Source organism: Protopterus annectens, chromosome 14.part0 (assembly GCF_019279795.1).
Source record: "Protopterus annectens isolate FY-2018-M chromosome 14.part0, PAN1.0, whole genome shotgun sequence".
NCBI classification, from domain to species: Eukaryota; Metazoa; Chordata; order Ceratodontiformes; family Protopteridae; genus Protopterus; species Protopterus annectens.
In genome coordinates, this window is record NC_056748.1 from 984061005 (window position 1) to 984081074 (window position 20070).

At 41.2% G+C, this 20070-nt stretch overlaps 1 protein-coding gene across 1 annotated transcript in view; it reads right to left on the minus strand.

Moving 5' to 3' along the window:
* Window positions 1-20070, minus strand: part of WDFY4 (WDFY family member 4) — a 4454583-nt gene that overhangs the window by 553807 nt on the left and 3880706 nt on the right. The window contains exon 53 of the mRNA XM_044055648.1: window positions 6307-6464. Coding sequence (XP_043911583.1) covers window positions 6307-6464 — 158 coding nt within the window. The remainder of the gene's footprint in view (window positions 1-6306; window positions 6465-20070) is intronic.

Sequence of the window (20070 nt, forward strand, 5' to 3'; positions counted from 1 at the left end):
GAGAAGTATCAAAAAAGATGACAATGCCCTGATGGGCTAGATGTTCCAGTGGAAGAGATGATCGAGGCTCAAGGCATAGAACATTATGAGGTAAGGTTGTCTGATCTGATGGGGGCAGGGATGTCTGTTCTCTAGCCACAGAGAAAACCTTGTCCACGACCTCAAAAGTGGAACACCTAGGAGAAACAGAAGTTGATGGATCAGAGGGTGAAATTTCTCAGATCATCATTTCCTGCAACCCCAGCAGCAGTCCTTGTCAGAGCTATCCAGCACTGAGGCTCCCAGGAAAGACACAGCTCCAAAAGCTTCGGAATCAACTCCAAGCCCATGGATCCAGCAACAATGCTTTGGCTCCAAACCACTCGTGCTGGTCTGGTTCTTCACTATATAACTTTGACTTATACACATTATTCTCATTGTCCTTAATTAATTTCACATCTAGATAGCTGACTTGCTGTTCCCCTAATTGGTATGTGAACTTTAAAGCCTGTGACAGAGTTCATGTATAGGATAAATTTGTGTAACTGGTCCCTCAACACTTCTCAAACTATAAAAATGTTGTCCAGGAATCATAAATAAGTGGGGATCATGTCAAAGTAGGGTGAGTTAAACACACTGTTCTTGAACATTAGTCATTTGTTATGACTAATGTTTAAATATATATATATATATATATATATATATATATATATATATATATATATATATATGGATTTGTATATTTGATTGTGATAGAAAATATTGATATTCAAAAGACTTTATGAAGTTTTTATTAAACAATTAGTGAAGAACTGTGTGTGTTTTAAATTAACAAGCAGGAAATTATGTAATTTTAGTAGCCTACAGTCTCTTGTATTTTAAAACAAGGTGGTATATAATGGATCAATTTTTTTGAATTTGTATTTTGATTAAGTCTATTAGACAAAAGCACTAAATCATTTATTAAAAATATTTGAAAAACAATGCAGAGTGTTTTTACAGGGTTAGCCATCCTGAGGCATTGCTGTGGTTACTGTTTAAAAAGACTCGGTTCCTGCATTCTTTGGAATCTAAGTGCCTCGTTTTGTATGTCCTCTTGTGAGGACCTTCCTAGGTGGAGTGTTCTGGGGAATTATTGGAAGAGATAACAATGCCCTGATGGGCTAACTGGAGGCTTGCTTGGGTTGGTTGTGGCTCAGGACATAGAACAGTATGAGGTAAGGTTGTCTGATCTGATGGGGGCAGGGATGTCTGTTCTCTAGGCAAAGAGAAAACTCTGTCCACAACCTCGAAAGTGGAATGCCTAGGAGAAACAGAAGTTGATGGATCTGAGACTGAAATCTCTCAATTCATCGGTTCCTGCAACCCCCATCAGCACTCCACCCGAGGAAAGCGTCAAAGTCAAGCTATCCAACACCAAGATTCTGAGGGGAAGATACAGCTCCGAAAGCTTCGGAGTCGTCTCCAAGTCCACGGATCCAGCACCAGTGCTCTGGCTCCACAACACTCGGTGCTGCTTGGCTCGAGGGAGTGATTTGAATTGAAGAACAAACATTCTTCAGATCCAAAGTAGACCCCCCCCAAAGAATCAAATGGCTCTGAAACAGAAGGACAGATTGGAGAAGGAGATACCAAAGGGGTGGTGGACATTCAGCATCTCTCAGGCTCAGAAGGGATCAGAGCCAAGACAGCCCCCATCTCTATCTGTGCTCTGAGGAACTTTTTTATTATCCTGTCCATGCCTGCTTCTGAAAGGCTTCTGGAGGACCGAACAGAGAAGGTAGTGGAAGGAGGCCTAGAATGTATATGTGATAACTCCTGTAGGAATGAAGATGGGAGCCTGGATGAAATATGATCCAGTGGACACAGAGGGGTACAGAACCATAGCGATCTTAAACTTTGAACTGTCTGATCTGAGACTGACAAATCCAACTTTTTTTTAGGATCTTGACAGGGGGCTCCGCTGAGGGAGCCAAAGCCAAAGTTGAGGAACGATGAGGAGACCTTTTCCGGGACTCCTTCTCCTTACTTTGAGAATCAACCTGTGTCTTTGCTGAATTCATAAAAGGGATTTGAGCCCCAGTAACTGAGGAGGAAGACTTGGAGGGCAAAAGACCCCCCCCCCCGAATCAACTTGTTCTTATGGTTAATTAAGGACCTAGAATTAAAACCATAACAGATATCACAGTCTCGAGGAGGGCTGGACTCAAACAATAAACACATTCCCCGTGGGCATCAGAATTTGGGATCTTATGCCCACAGGATACATATTTTTAAACCCAGAGGGTTTCTCCCATATCTTATAAGCACTACAAGCAAAATGCAAATACAAGTTCTTAACTAAAAGGCCAATATATAACAACTGACAAACATTTTTTTAAAGGAAAGAGAAAGGGACAGAAAGGAGAAACTACCAATAATGGTAAGTAAAGTACTCAAAGGAATACAAAAGAATACCAGCAATGGTAAATAAAGTAGTACCAAAAATGGTAACTTAGCCGTATAAAGGTTAAGGAAGGGTGCTATAAATAGCATATTAGGAGGTAGAAAGAAGAAAGGCAAAATACCAAAGTTTTAGTAAATCACAAACACCAAATAGAAGGAAAAAAATCTGAAGATTATACCAAAATAGATTGAGAACTAGGCACCTGCATCTGATACCTAATGGTGGCAAACAAGTTCTGAGGTATGTTAAGTTGGTGGGGAATTATGGGTAAAGGGAGGAGTTCAAGAGTTCTAGGATCTGCTGATATGATAGAAGTGGCTGAGTCAGTTCCAAGTCTCGGACTTGAAAACCATCAAGTGAGAAATTAATTAAAATGACATCAGATCTAGTGCTCCAAGACAAAAACTTTAAGTCTGCCTTGGCAGCTGGTTCAAAGGGAGAATGAGTCAGGGCTTGAAGAAGTATTGTTAACTCCCATGGAGGAGTAGGATCCTTAAAATGGGTCGCAGAAAAAAAGGTACTTTTGAGAAAGGCTTTATATAATCTAGATGATGCCAGGCATAAATGGTTATCTCCTACATGAAAAATGTTGATGGTTGCCAGTTGGATCTTTACTGTAGAATAACTACCTCACTGTTTAATACTGAAGAAAGAAAGTCTGGAATACCTGCTGAAAAAGGATCTAATTGTCTCTGGAAAGCACAAAAGGAAAATCTTTTCCATTTGCTCAAATACACCTTCCTAGTATTATCTTTCTGACAGGACATGATGATGTGTCAGACCAGGAAAGAAAGCCTGGACTGTCTAGCCATCACTTGAAGTGGGGAAACCATGCAATCAGTTTCAGAGTCTAAATGTCCAGATGAGTTATTCCTGGTGGATGAGACAGGAGATCAGGGTCTGGATTCATCACCCAAGTGGGGTGTACTAAATGAAGCCAAAGGAAGGAAAACCATACTTGTTGAGGCCAGAACAGGACAATGAGGATTACTTTGCTCTTCTGGTCAACTGCTTTCTGAAGAAATTTGGGAATTAGAGGTGAATGAGGAAATGTGTATATGAGCCCAGGGGGCCAATCATGAATTAGAGAGTCTCTTGGTGACTCCCTCACTGGAGGGATCAACCCAAACAACCTGCTGCACTTAGAGTTGACAGGGGAAGCAAAGAGATTGCAGCACGGCTGGCTCAATGATGAAAAATTGTTTTTCCCACTACAGGGTTGTCAGACCACTCATGAGGGAATAAGGATGGACCTGCTCAGTTTCTTGGCTACCACACTGAACTTCTACAGGATAAGCATTGCCAAACGGAAGTGGCCTGAAGAAATCACCTACTGCCAAACTCTTAATGCCTCTTATAGGAGAGAGGAAGTGCCCCCCCCCCCCAAAAAAAAAAAACTTTTAATGTACCAGACTACTGACATATTGTCTATCTGAAAGGCAAACATCCCTGGAGGGACAGCATAATGAAAAATCTGCAACATTAACAGGACTGCCCTCATTCCAGGACAGTGATGTTAAGACTGACCTCCAAATGAGATCAAGTGCCTTGGACCATCCTTCCCAAATAATGCCCCCACACCCTAGTTAGGGGCATCTGTAGTCACTGTGGCTGTGGGTGGTGGAAGAATTAAAGGGGAGCCCTGAGAAACTTATTTTGAGGTGATCCACTAGGCTATGTGTTCTCTGCAAATCTTTGTAATCGTATTGGTGCTGACAGTGTGTGTCATCTTACTGACCATTGTACTGCAACCATTCATTGCAGTACCCTCATATAATACCTTGCTAGAGGTACTGGAGTTATGGAAGCTGCCATGGATCCAAGGAGTTGCAATACCAACCTTGCTGGCAACGAAAGAAGAGAGAGATGTGGGATACTTAATTCTGTAAAGTGTTTATTCTTGTTTGTGGTAAGCTTGTGATCTGTGTCACTGTATCCAGACAAGCACCAATAATCTCCAAGACTTGAGTGGGAGATAGCTCAGTCTTGCTGTCATTTACTATGATGCCTGATTGAAGACTTAGTTGGAGAAAGTATTCCCTTAATTCAATGAGAACAGACTTGGTGGGAGCAAAGAGAATCCAGTTATCAGGATTTGCAAACACCAGGAATTCCATCAGTCTCAAGTGAACTGCGACCACTACTGTGCACTTGATAAACACCCTGAGGGCTGTGGTGAGACCAAAGAGCAGGGCCCTGAACTGGTAATGACTGGCTCCCAGCTGGAAGTCTAGATACCTCCTTGATCGCATATCTATTTTGGTTGGACAGTACACATCCTGGAGATCTATTGAGCACATTGAATTGTCATTGTGCAACAGCAGTAAAATGAAATGAATTGCAACCATTTAGAACTCTGAGCATCTGACGAACTGATTCAAATTGCTGATATCCAAAAATAGGTCTCAGGTCCCAGGTTTTCTTTGGCACCAAAATAACCTTGAGTAAGTTCTGAATTCTTGCTTGTCTGGGTGGAACATCTGGATGACTCTTTTGGCCAGTAGTTTTCATCTATTTCATTTGCTGCTACTTTCCTCTGACTGGGTGGAATGTCAGGGATATTTCTGGGCTGGTATGAGGCTGAAGGGAAAAGGGTATGTAGTATCCTATGAATATGATTCTCTGCACCCAAATATCTTTGGTGATGGCTATCCAGACTTCCAAGTGCAGAGAGATGCGCCCCTGACTGCTTCCAGAGTACAGCAACTGGGCAACCTTTCAGGAGCACTGGAAGGGCTTCTCATAGAAAGGACTTCTGAAGCTCTGATTTTGTGTGACTCCTCTGACATGTGGGTGACATCTACTATTACGCCCCCCCCCACTCTGTCAAGGGGTGGGAGGCTTGTCCCCCACAGGGGTCCTGGGAAGAGCCTTGCAACTTACGAAATCACATCTTCCAAGCCACTCGGTGGTTCCATGAAATGATCCTTTGAGGGGTAGAAAGACATATCCCTACACCAGATAATGTCTTCCCATCTTGTTTACTCCTAGGTATGAAAAGGTGGATCCATCAAAGGGAGCACTGATGAATGATGACTTGAAAGGGTCCACAAAATCACAGAGGTGCATCCAGGTATAACTTGTCATAGCACTTCCTAAACCTATCTTGAGACACTCATCAAGGCATGAGAAATTAGCATCATAGAGGTTTTCAACAAGGACTGTAGGATGGCCAATTGCAAAGAAATGGTTTTCTTGTCCCCTGCAGACATGGACTCCTAAAGGGCATTGGAAAACTCCTTAATCAAATCTCTCTGAAATCTCATAATGTGTGCCAAATAGTTCAGTGACCTGACAGCAAAAGTCGCTGAAGCAAAAACACGTTTCCCAAACCTGTCCAATGCCCTGGATTCTCTATATGGGGAATGGACAGAAGAACTCTGCTCAGCAAGTTTTTTTCTTTGTGGCGACTGCTACTACCATAGCATCTACTAGCGGACCCTTGATTCAATGGGCTGAATACATAGTTGCAACATGGTACTTTTCTGGCCTCTTGGGAATAGCCTCTAAGACATCAGGATCATTTCAAGCTCAGCTGGAAGTGAGGTCCACCATCTTGTGTGCTGAAGGAACTACCCAGGACATAGCTGACCCTGTTCTGAAATCCTCCTGTATAATGTTAAGTACCATGAATATCTCCTGAAGTACTTATAGATGAGGAACTGATAGAGGTGGTAAAAAAACAGAAATGGAAAGTGCTACCTGCAAGTGAAAAGAAATATAGCCACCATTCTGCAAACTGGCAAAATGCCACTGTCAACTGAAACAGCATCTCTTTAAAAATATTCTAATAAAGAGTTATAAAGTGCTGCCTTATGAATTCCCCTCATATCCTTTTCATGTGTTTAAAATTTTATTACGATCTTTGTGTCCTTACTTACCTTATCGGATCCATAATTTCCTATGCAACATGTCAAGTCATCAAAGCCCCAGCTAAAGGTTTTGTTCCACTTAGGAGGAATAAGCACTTTGTTTTGTTCGACAGCCAGCATGCCTTTCTCTGTGCAGACAATGTGTCCCACTGCTCCTTTGTGTAATTCTAAACAGAGAACACACAGAAAAGATCTCAAAAATTAGCTATGCAAGTCACTCTACAGTTTCAAAAAATGCAGTTAAGGTTTACATGTTGCTAGAAAATACAAGTAATGCAGAACAGGCTAATGAGTGTGTGCTCAAGATAACAAGGACTCTTCTGAAAATGTCATGGGTATCCAAATGGGTCATTTGAAATCTACAGAAATTTATCCCTAGTTTCAGACTGACTGTTTTAATCACACTTTGATGGCATTATTTGAATTCCAGTGTTTAATGCCATTTTCTCCTCAAAATAATTTTTGTAAAGCAGTATAAGTTACTAATTATGGCATGACCTGCTTTCAGCAGTGTCAGCCATTTTTCTGAATAGCTTTATAAAGAAACTGAAGTCACTGATAACATGTCTTCAAGTTCCTGGTGTTTCTTCTTTCTTTGCGTTATCTTTTGCTACAATGCAGCCCTATATGATCAATTTGCTTGGAAAATAGTAACACTGTTTTCACGATACATCTGGTGACAGTTGGACTTTCCCAGGAATCAAATGTCAATAAATGTACTGTTTGGGCAAGATACAGTCTCAGAAGTATAAATGGTACAAATTGTGTCTGCCAGAACAATACTATTCAGGGTGTGGAACACACTAACCACATGCACACTGCTTGAGCTGGTGAAAATGTGAGCAGTCCAATTCAAAATAAGGAATAACAGGGCAAAATAAAGAATGAAGCAGTAAAGGATGCTGAGTTTTGAATGGACAGTGAAACATCCAATGTTGTCACCTTTGAAGATGCCATTTTCACTTATGTTACTTCTGAACTTGAATGCTAAGAAGTGATTTGCATAAGGATGCAATGACAAGCACAAAGAACAATACACAGCCCTCATAAATGATTAGGTATTGTAATAAGTATTTTAGTACTGTTATTTTTCTGTTCATGTGATTAATTTGTGTAAATAAAAGTGTGACAAATGACAGAGATGAATTCAACCAAAATAACCTTGAGGTTCAGCTCTGCAACAATGAACCTACAAAAGTAAAGTGTTAATAACTTATATAAAAACAACAAAAGACAAATACTCCTGTATGTAGAAAAGTATAGGCAATCCCATTACAAATGTAAAACAAACTGATATCAGAGAAAGTACAGTTGGATAAAATCTTACCATAACAGTAGATGTCCTTCCCTTCACTACTGCAGTATTCTTAACATCTGGGATTCCCTGCCTAAGACAGCCCAATGCCCAGCCAGTATATCAAAGCCTTAAGCTGCTTTGAGGTACACTGTACATCACCCATTTGCTCCTCGTGTAGCATACGGCATAAAGGTGACATCCGGATGTACCACCCTCACAACTGAAATCTCCAGTAGGAATGCCAGTCCAAGGAAAACCAAGAGGTAACCAGTATATCCAGAAGAGAAAAGGAGCAGGGGGAGGAGGGAGTGAATGCTACAATAGTAAAGGGAAGGCCAGCTGTTATGGTAAGACTTTAGACAACTGTACTATGTCCTTCCATATCACTTGCATTCTTAACATCTGGGAGAGTGCCAAAGCTCAGGAAGAAACCTGGGAGGAGGAAGGACCAGCAGACCTCTCTAGGAAGCCATACGGGATGGCCCGAGCAAAGACAGCTCTAGCTCTAGGGATGTCATCCAACTTGTACTGCTTGGTAAAAGTATGCACAGAAGTCCAGGCAGCTGCCTCAAGAATAGAGTTAGTTTCCAAACCCTTGACAAAAAGCAGCAGAAGAAGCCATAGTTCCAGCAGAATGAGCCTTTACAGAAGAAGGAAGGCTGTTACCATGAAAAGAGAAAAAAGAAATAACTTCAGAGATCCAAGAAGAAATAGTTGGCTTGGATACCACTAATCCTAGGGACCTAGAATGAAAAAAAAACACATCAGATTTTCTAATAGACTTAGTTTTACCCAAATAAAATCTGCTGTCTATGCATCTATGCATATCCAAATAATGCAGCACCCTCTCACTGGAAGATTGTGGAGAAGGGAAAAAAGTAGGCAAATGAATAAACTGATTAAGTGACACGTCATTAACCACCTTGGGCATAAAATAAGCATTAGTATGCAAGAAAAAGCCAAAAAAAGGAGGACAAGCCATAAGGGCTTGAAGCTCAGACACCCACCTGGCAAAAGTAAAGGCCAACAAAAGAACCGTCTTCCAAGAGCAATGTTGCAAGGAAGCTGAAGCAGCAGGCTCAAAAGGAGCCCGAGTCAATTTTTCCAAAACAAAATTATGATCCCAGGGAGGAGGGACAGGCTTCCTGGGAGGCCTAATATGAAATTTGCCTTAAAGGTATTGTTTAACTTCAAATCTAAAAGCTAAAGGTGGAGATAAAGGCAGACAAGCACAGATAGCTGATAAGTGGACCTTAACAGAAGAATAAGCTAACCCAACATTCAGTAATTCACACAAATAAGAAAGAACCAAAGGAACAGCCACAGAAAGTGGATCCAGTTTAAAAAAGACACCAACAAAAAACCTCTTCCATTTGGACAAGTACGAGTCCTAACAGTGGGTTTCCTAGCCTCCTGCAGGACCCTAAGCATGTGCTCAGAAAAAAAAGGTGCCTACGTGGAATCAAAATCCTGTCACCCACAGTGTCAGTTGAAGAGCGGACAGGTGGAAATGGATGACAGATGTGTCCTGTGTCAGTAGGTCCACCCTGTGAGGTAATGTGTGATGATTGCTCTTGGCTAAATGTAGAAGAGGGAACCAATGCTATCCCGACCAAAAGGGAGTCATCAACAAGATTTTGGGAGCATCCTGTTGAATTTTGAAAAGGACTTTTGGAAAGAGGAGAAGGAGATGAAAAGCATAAAGAAACATCCCCTTCCAAGAAAAGGACAGGGCATCCACCTTCCACAACAGAGGACCTAGGACTCTGGCACATAAAACAGGAAGTTGTCTGTTCAGAGGGGAGGCAAATAGATCTACTTGAGGAGTACCCCACTGATGGACAATGTCCAGAAACACATCCCTGTGAACCATACATTCATGAGACTGAGTTAAGGACTTGCTCAGAGTGTCTGCCACAGTGCTTTGACCTGAGGGAATGTAAACTGCCTGAAGTGTCACTTGATAATGGACAGCACGATTCTGTACCAGGAATACCAAGCAGCAAAGAAGATAAGATCTTGTTCCTCCATGTTTGTTTATATGCCATATCACTATCTGTAAATATCTTGAGAGGTTCTGGGGAGAAAAGAGGATGAGAAGCCAGCAGAAGGGCTTTCATTTCTTTGGCATTGATGTGCTCGTTCTGTTGAAGAGGAGACCAGACCCCCTGCACCTTTAGGGAGCCAAAAGCTGTTTCCCGTCCCACGTCTGAAGCATCTGTGAACAGCTCCTGAGAGAGAAAAGGGGGATACAAAGGGAGCCCTGCATTTACCTACAAAGGCTTGCTCCACCACTGAAGATCCTTCTTGAGACAAGGTAGAAGAGGACTCCTCGTTACCAAAACCAGCGTAAAACTAGTAACCAAAAACACAATCACCATCAACCACCAAATGAATGTTCACTGTAAGGTATCAATAAAGGCTGTCCTCCACTTCCCTATATAGTTCGACTTCAATAAGCGATAGCGAGTAAACACAACTTTATTCCAATAAATAAAACACCATAAAGTACAGATTTAGTGCGCTTTCATCTCCTCAAGCGGAGACTTCATCAGAATCATCTGTCTCACCTAATTCACCCATTTAAATAACATTACAATACATCCTACTGGCTCACACACACATTCATTAAATAATTAATTAATTAATTAGATAAAATAAATAATTCCATGAATGAAATAAATATTCGTGGTATAGCGAGTTCACAATTACTGTTGAACACATATTAATGCAAGGAAAAACTTTTGTGTTTGGACATATATCATCACAATTTCCGCTATACCACGAATATTTATTTCATTCATGGAATTATTTATTTTATCTAATTAATTATTTAATGAATGTGTGTGAGCCAATAGGATGTATTGTAATGTTATTTAAATGGGTGAATTGGGTGAGACAGATAATTCTGATGAAGTCTCCACTTGAGGAGATGAAAGCGTGCTAAATCTGTACTTTATGGTGTTTTATTGATTGGAATAAAGTTGTGTTTACTCGCTATCGCTTATTGAAGTCGAACTATATAGGGAAGTGGAGGACAGCCTTTATTGATACCTTACAGCGAACATTCATAAGGTAGAAGAGGAACTACAAAGTCTAGAGGATGTGCATGTTGAAGCTAAATTGACTTCAGGAATCACTGAAACTTTCTCATGTGGAATTTGGCCAGAGGGAGCATGGGGAAGGTACATGCCATGAATCCCAGGGCTCTCAGAAATTCCCTGGCTGTAATGGAGGCCAGAGGAAGAAGAATTTGAAAGAAGGAAATGAGAGTTAAGGCCTTGGGAGGAGGCACAGATGCCAGTATAGGCACCATCTGAATCCTGCAACACAGAAAAACATGGTCCTGAGAAGGAGTCACAGAAGACTTTTTGAAGTTTAATGTAAACCCCAGGCACTGAAGAAGAGAGATGGCAAAATGGAGATTTTTCAACAGGATCTCTGGAGAGGATGCCTGAAACAGCAGGCTACCCAAGTAAGGAAATACTTGGATCCCCTGAAGCCTGAAAAAGCAATCATAGGAGCGAGGCATTTGGTGAATACCCTTGGGGTAGCAAAAAGGCCAAAGGGCAGAGCAGAGAACTGAAATTGCCAGGAAGCAACACAGAAATGCAAAAACTTCCTGAGTTTGAAAAGTGGGAACCTTCAGAAAAGTGTTTAGATGAGAGAGGTCTAGAATTGGTCTCCAAGTACCCTCTTTTCTGGGTACTAGAAACATCCTAGAGTAACCCCCCCCCCTTGGGGACACAAGCACTTTTGAATAGTACCCTGAGTCAAAAGTTCTCGAAGCACCACTGGGAAAAAGGAAGTTGTGCCCAAGGAGGCTAAGGAATGCTCATAAAAGGGGGAAGAGACTTCCACACCATGAAATACCCCTGGCGAATAATGGACAGAACCCATGAATCCTGAGTAATCTGTAGCCAAACAGGAGGAGAGAGATAGAGGCAGAGAGAAAGAGGAACACAGCTGGGAAGAAGCAGACAGTCAGACAGCACCTGGTTTATCTGGAAAGGAAGATTTTTGAGTCCCTGGAATCTTAGTTGAAACACGTTTGCCACCCTTTTTGCACTTAGGAAGAGGGCAAGATTGCCTCCGAACAAAGGCTGGCTTATTGGGGTAGATTCTCTGAAATTTAGGAATAGGAGAAATAAACAGATGTTTGAGTTCCTGTAAAGCCTTCCCCGTTATCTTGAAGGGACTTAAACAAATCAGCAGCAGCTTCCCCAAAAAAGTGTTTCTTGTCAAAAGGGGCATCCATCAACTGAGCCTTGACATCATCAGGAAAAGGTTGAAGCCAAAGCCAAGGATAACTTGTCATCACTGACACAAAACAAGCAGCCCTAGAAGAAGCAACAGCTGCATCATAACCACACTTGATGGAATGACAAACCACCTGAGAGGAAGTCCTTAACAGGGAAAGAGCAGAAATTTTACCCTTAGAGTCTGGAAGATCAGAAATAACCTCAAAATCTCGAGAAAGGAGAGCCACCACATACCTGGACATATGGGTCCAATAATTAATAGCTCTAAAAGCCAAGGTAGCAGAGGTGTAAACCTTGTTACCTAGCCTTTCCATGGTTCAACTGTCTTTATCACAAGGCAGTAACTTGGGAAAAGGAAGTAACTGAGAAAGCTTGTCAGATACTACACACCCCACTGAGGGGTCAGCAGCAGGACATTTTTACAAAAAGTTACATTCCTCGGGTACCCTATCAAACCTATCAGGTTTCGTGGGAGCAGGAGTCTGAGAATCAGGAGCTTAACAGGCAAAGGAAAATGCATCCAACAAACGAACCAAAACAGGAGGAATAGCAAAAGGTTTAGGAGATTCCATCTGCAGCAACTCATAGTACCTCTTATGGATCTCAGAGATCTGAGCACAATCCTATTTAAAAAACTCCATCATCTTGGAGATTGTGTTCCCAAAAGAAATGTCTTCAAATGGAGTATCAGGACTGGTAGATTCCTCTTCATCTGACCCATAGTCCAAAGAAGAAGGAATTTCAAAAGAGTAAGCAAGGAATTCCTCATCAGAATACAACTCCTCCTCAGAGAAATCCTGTTCCCTGGGTTTTTTAAGTGGAGTACAAGACTAGGGGGGAACTGCAATAGAAACCCCTGAGGAGGTTTCAATGCCATCAAAGCATTAAACAAATCCTGAGTGAAGGCCTGCCACTGAATATGTGGATCCCTAGGGGGCAGTAGAAACATGTCTAGTTTTTTGTTTTCTTTTTAATTGGACATCTGACTTATAAAATTTGGAAGTCTCTGACCCAGGACGGCATTCAATAACAAAAGTAGGAACTTCTTCCCTGACTAAAATCTGAGGAACACCCCAGGCCCCTCGGAAATCATCAACCATGCTTCCCCCTGAATGTCTAAAAAGGATGTCTGCAAAGCCTCATCATACGTGCTTAAAGCCAAATCCCCGCCGACCTCCAACCCAGTAGCAGCAGAGGAATCCGACAACAAAGCCGGGCAAACCTACGGGCATTCACTCACCTCTGAAAAACATCCGGCAGAAGCTGGCAGTGGAAGATTCTGGCCAAGGCTTCTTAGCCTTTTTATTTCCTGACAGCTGACATTTGGGGTGGGGAGTTCCCTCCATAGTATCTTTAGTGAGAAGTCACCGATTCTCCAGATACAACACTAAGGAAAACAGCCTACTACTCAGAGTTTCTGGTACAAAAGGCTGAGTTTCTGGTACAAAAGGCTGACAGAACAGGACGTATGGTCGTGTGAGGCATCAAGGCAAAGCAAACACCATTTGTGGCAATCTGTATGGTAAATCTATCTCCCATACTGGCATTTACTTTCTTGGATGACATGAAACCCCAGAAGCAACCAAAAGGCAAGAAAAAAAAGAAATCCCAACATGGCACTTACCTGCAATGGCTCAGAAACCAGCAACAGAACACAGGCATTCAGACCGATGATCAAGAGATGGCATCTGGACTGGCAGCAAAGAAGTTCTGAAGATGGTACATCCAGATGTTACCTTTATGCCCTACACTACGAGAGGAGCACGTGTGATGTACGTCGTACCTTAAAGCAACCTAAGGCATTTGTATACTGGCCAGATGTCAGGCTGCTCTAGGCAAGGAATTCCAGATGTTAAGAACAGTGCAACACTGATATGGAAGGACATCACATGTTCATCCACTGCTATAAATGAATACGTCCTAGACTGAAAGTGAAATACTATGACCTACACATTATTTACTCTCCAAATTCATTCTTGCTATAACTGAAGAAGACTAATACATGCAACAATGAAGCCAAGGAAAGGCCCAAGGAATTCTCAAATCTAGAATAATGTATACGGAATGACAGAATCACAGTTAACTAAGAGCTAGTCTTAGTTTATGGCACAGTTCCTTCTTGTATTATACTGTCAGTCCAAAAATTATTTTGGACAATTCTTATTATTGTACAAAATGTATAATAAGAAAATGGAAAAGCACTGTTGCATTGAATTCATTTTTTTCTCCTTTGCAGCTATCAGTTGCCCTCAGCTCCTCTCCTCATCTTTACTGGAGCCTCCTCCAGGTTCACTCCAACCTTAACCTGGGGCTGTTAAGGAAATCAAGGATACAGGTGCAACACCATGCTACATGCCAGGGAGTGAGCCTAACCTCAGTGCCCGAGTAGCAGTCTTGGCAGCTCTGTGAATGCTACCATCAGGATGTGCATGCTTGTTTTCAGTCATTGTACCCCCCTGACTGAGCAGCTCATCACTCACACAGTATGAAGCTGGCCAGGCTATATGCAACATACTGCAGCGAGCCTTTACGCTGGCTCCCTACCCCAGCCCCCAAAACACATAAATCAATATTGTCTGCTCACTCCCATCTTTCCCCAGTGGTCCCTCCAGCTCCCACACTGCTAACTGAACACTTTTCAGCAGGATCATCAAGGATGAAGTAATGACTTCATCCCTCTGTGCCATGGGGCCAGTATAAGGCATTGTTTTTCTTTTCATTTTTTTATTTTACTTATTTTGTTTGAAGAGGTAAGTCCATTGGATAGACATGTCCCTTTTCAGGGGTGATCTGGGAGCACTGTCTGGTTAAGTGGCTTCCTCAGCTTCACAAAGTAGGCAAATGAAGGTGGAAAGAGGGAGATTGGCATAATTGACACCAGGTGACGGGCTTGATTCTCACACAGAGTAATTGGCTAGGCTTAAAATGACCCACAAAGGCAGTTAGCATAGTACTAATCTATGAAACCCTGTACCCTGGCCACATGAAGTATCTCATTAACAGCTCAAACTAACCACCAGAGGCTCAAAAATTATGTAACTGAGATTGTGATGAACTACCTCCTTATCCCTGATGAGAGATCATCAGATTCACTCCATACAGGTGGACTGAGGCATTCATAGTTAAGCATTTTGTAGCAGATGGAAGTTGAAAATCACATTCCAGACTACAGATGATGGTGGAGGTTTCACCAGTGAATTTGCTCAAAGACACATTTGGAAATTACAACTGTCTGAGGATGAATGCCCAGAGACCGAGTCCAGGGAGAAGATAATAATGTCTAGCAACAAAGTACCCCTTGTGGTGCCACCATGCACCCAGCTATCCATACAGGAAAAGGTGCAAATTCTAAAACTATGAAGATAGGCTGCTGTAAGTGTCCAACTCTTCAAGACAAGAGATGCAGTCCTTAATCTAAACAACACAGTCCTTAATCTAAACAACAGAGACTTGAGCTAGTATGTGGGCAAGATGAAAAGGTATATTAGGATCTTACATGGTGGTGTCTCAGAATCTACTGGTCTTCTCCAAGAAGGGGTGAAAAGTATTTTGACTTTCTTGGACTAACTATGCTAGCTCAATATTCAAAGATCCTGAGCTGGATGAAGATCTCCCATTTTTTCTGGGACCAGAAAAAAATCTTTATAGAAACTACCCTTCTCTAGGAGAAAGTTACTAATTCTATTGTATTGTTTGACAACAAATGTCAGGCCCCTTCATACAAGTGTCAAGTGTAACAAAGACAATCTGGAAGTGGAAAATGTAAGGGAGAATTTGCTAAAGTTCTAGTGTGTGGACCTGCTCTAGTAATCGACCAGAACAACTGTCTGGGATAAATGATGTGTATGCACAGATCTGTTTAACAGAATATCTCCAAAGACTTCCCAGACCTGTGACAGGAAGATGATTAAAATACTTACGGGTCTTATGGAAAACTGGGCCTTGGATATGGAGTAGGGTTATAAATGGGGGATTTCTGAAGGGTCTGTACATGTGTCTAGTAACTACTCTGGGATCTTGGAATGAAACAGGATTATATGGCTCCTTTTCTACCACTTTTTTTTAATTCTGTACCTCTTGATTCATCATGTTGAAGTCAGACAGGACCTTTTTTAACTGCTATCCAAACAGGTACAACCACTACTGGCGTTATTCTGAATATTTTGCTCTGATTCATTAGGCAGACCTAAAACACTGAGTCATACTTGGTTTCCTAAATATCATACCAAATGTTGAAATTCTGGCTTGTGTGAGATGTATACTAAGTACGGGCTTAAAGAAAGTGTGTTTTTCTGTTTGCGTGTGTGTGTGTGTGTGTGTGTGTGTGTGTGTGTGTGTGTCCACACCACCATTTAGATTACTCAATTGGCTGGACTTCAGTTCTAAGCCAGTCAGACAACTAACAATTTCCAATTACTTTGTTCTGAGACTACACAAGTATTTAATGAAGTGAACATCACAGTGGGCAACTTTTTACTTATTTTTAATGTCTGGTAAATGGGATGCATGACTGTGTCAGGCCAGGTTTATTTTATTCAGGGTCATGAGGGAGTCATAGCATATTTTAAAAGAAATGACTGTAAAGCATAGAACCAGTCTGTATAAGCCACAGCAATAATAAAAGAATCCACAAAGGGAAAAACGTTCCTGCGATAAAAATAACTGAGTAAACCAACAGCAAATCCCACCTCATAGACAGCAACGAAAAACAGCAGTGTCAATACATCCAACAAGTATCAGGAGCAAGAATGTCAAGGTCCATAAGTATCAAAACCTCTTTATTATAACAAAAAAGTGAGCACTTTCACCATAAGGCTTCTTCAGACTTTGTTGCTTGTATAAAGAATAGCTCTTAAATAGCAAAAACAGATAATTAAAATTATTGACGTCATTACTATCTGTTAAAAGTTTAAAGTGACAGTATACATACACCACCTAAAAATATGTTAAAATAGTATGTATAAAAATAAATTTTAAAACCAAAAACAAATAATTAAGATCATTGACGTCCGTCTAGTCTGTTAAAGGCTTAAGATGACAGATTCCTTAAACCACCTAAAAATATACAGAAATGTTTAGAATAACAAATACACAAATAACAAAACAAACATAAATACCTAAAATAGAGAATGTAATAAATTTAAGTTATAAAATTCTAAACAACAGTCACTGTTTAGGTCTAGGTAGTCTCCTTTTCTTTAGAATAGGTTGCAAATTAACTTTGTCGTTTAACCCAGGAGATTGATCTGCTCTACAGCGAACAATCCAACGCAGTTCACTTTCCTCTGTATAATTACCTATATCTCCACCTCTAATATTGGGCTTAATAACCTGCATGACACAGAAAACAAAAGTGTGTGTGGCTCCTAGTAACTTACAATGCTTGGCTAATGCATTGTGTTCGGAGCCAATACGCATCTGATAAATATGCTCCCTAGTTTTGCCAATATAGAATGCTGGGCATAATGAGCACTTGGCAAGATATACCACATTGGTACTTAAACAGTCCGTCCCAGTCTGAAAAAAGAATTCTTGGCCCGTAACTGGTTGTTTAAAGACACTGTCAGTGTCAATATACCTACATTGGTTGCAATGGTTACAAGGTAAGGTATTGTAATCAAAGGCATTATGTAATAAACCATTCAAACTCATAGGATAATGGCATAGCAGCTGCTTCAGGTTTCTCTTATTTTTATATATGAACTTAGGTTTAGTGCCCACAACACTACTAATACCATTGTCTAGAAGGAGTGTCTCCCAACGTTTCTCTATGATGTCTTTAATACATCGGACATCACTTTAACAGACTAGACTGATGTCAATGATCTTAATTATTTGTTTTTGGTTTTAAAATTTATTTTTATACATACTATTTTAACATATTTTTAGGTGGTGTATGTTTACTGTCACTTTTAACAGATAGTAATGACGTCACCGATTTTAATTATTTGTTTTTGCTATTTAAGAGCTATTATTTATACAAGCAACAAAGTCTGAAGAAGCCTTATGGTGAAAGCGCTCACTTTTTTGTTATAATAAAAAGGTTTTGATACTTATGGACCTTGACATTCTTGTTGCTGATATTTGTTGGATGTATAGAACCAGTCTGGTTGAGACGTCAATCATTTACAAGATGGGTGTGAAAGCATGCATGCACATACACGCACGCATGTGCGCACACACACACACACACACACATATATACACACACACACACACACACACACACACACACACACACACACACACACACACACACACACACACACCTTTCTGCAATATGACATATTCTTAATTTGCCTAGTGGCACGCATTTGGGTGTGATAGGAAATGATATACCCAAATGAAAACCCATGTGGGCACTGAGAAGATACGTAGACTGTGCAAAGATTGCACTCCATCCAAAAACCAAACCAGAAAATCAAGAGATTTGTAATATACTAAGGTTAATTACTGCACTACTATGACACATTTAGGCACAGTTAATCAGGTTACAGTTGCAAATATACAATATGTGTACAGTTTACAAGTAGGACTTATTCCACAAACTGCAGAAAAAGATTATGAAAATCACAAAAAAGGTATCAATATGGCATGGTCATTAAGAAAAATATAAGCAAAATATGAACAGACATCAAATGAAACGTAAGTAACTGCTAGAAGTTTTAGTTAAGATAAGGCAGTGCAAAAGTCAAAACTGGATGATGCATACATTTTCTTAAACAGTGGCTCTAGTCTTTTACTACCATTATCCATGTGAAAACCTCTGACAAAGTTAAGTGTTTTTTGTCATTCATGTACTTCCAGAATCACATAGTGATGGCTGATGGCTTCGGGTCTAGAAAGGAATGGGTTATGGCTCATCCAGTCAATTGATTTTCAGACAAAAAGTACAGTTGTGTACATATACCATAAATGTAGATGTACTGATGTATTCACTGTTGAAGTCCTAACTTGTGGGATTTCCTGCCGTGGAAGCCCCTGGCCGGACCAACTACCAGAGTAAAAGTCTTCCCTCCTCCTATGACCGGTGGACTTTACTGATGTCAGTACACTGGGGTATAAGTGGAGTCCACCTATGTCATTACCTCAGTTGTTTCTTGCCGCTTGTAGTTTGGAGGCCCCCAACAGGAGCAGGAGGTCAAAACAGATGGATAGGACAAGAATCCCTACGCAGGTAGTAATGTAAAGTAGGGATCCTTGGTAGATGAGAAAAAGTAATAGCCACCTTGCAGGCTATGGGGGAAAGGAGGGAAAGATGACTGCAACAGTGAATACACTCGAACATCTATATTTATGGCACGTGAACACAACTGTACTATGTTCTTCATGTTTCACTGTTGCAGTCCTGACTTGTGAGAAGATTCACAAAGCTTAAAAGAGGAGTGGTGGGGAAGACGAGAAAGGGAGATTTTGAAGGGAAACAGAGGCAAAAACTGAATTGGGGTGGAAGAAGGCTGACAGAGGTATTGTTAGGTGTACAAGGGTACAGAAGATCATATGACAGGCTCCTCTCACTCTTGGTAGGTACGCCCTTCATGGAGGTAGTAGAGGGACCCAGCTGTCTATTGGAATGGGCCCTTACAGGCACAGGAGAGATCCTTCCCTAATGATTTAGATAGAAGGTACTGGGAATGAGAGAGAGAGAGAGCCCTTTGGGAATGACCTGCAAGATACAGGATCACCTCCACTGAGGGCAGCATTGGTAATACTCCATTGGCCAGAAAATTCTGAAGAATTTTACAGTGGCCATGTAGTAGGGTAGCTGCCTATGGAAGTTTCGAGAAAGGTAGAGTACTAGAGGTAGGTGCCTGGTTGGAAAAAGGGAGTCATCAGTTACCCACTTGGGTTTGATGACATGGTTAGGCCTGAGAGCCTAGAGAGTCAGGGATTCCCTAACTGGACAGACAGGTAATAAGCATGCAGGGTTCCATGTCAGAAGATTACAAATTTTCTAAGACAAATTTTAGGTAGCAAGATGGTGTATGAGGTCACCTGAGGAGCCATGAGTGGAAGGCCCTACCAGAGAGTGGACAAAGGTAGGGTTGCATGAAGGAAATAGGCTGAAATAGCTGAAATTTGAATCTTGCAGGATGAATGAGAAGGGCTTAGAGAAAGACGATTTAAGAGTAGGACTGGAAAACAGGGATCTTGGTCCTGCTGGAGTCCTCAAAGTACAAAAACCTTCTTACTATGTTGCCCAGGTTTTTCTGG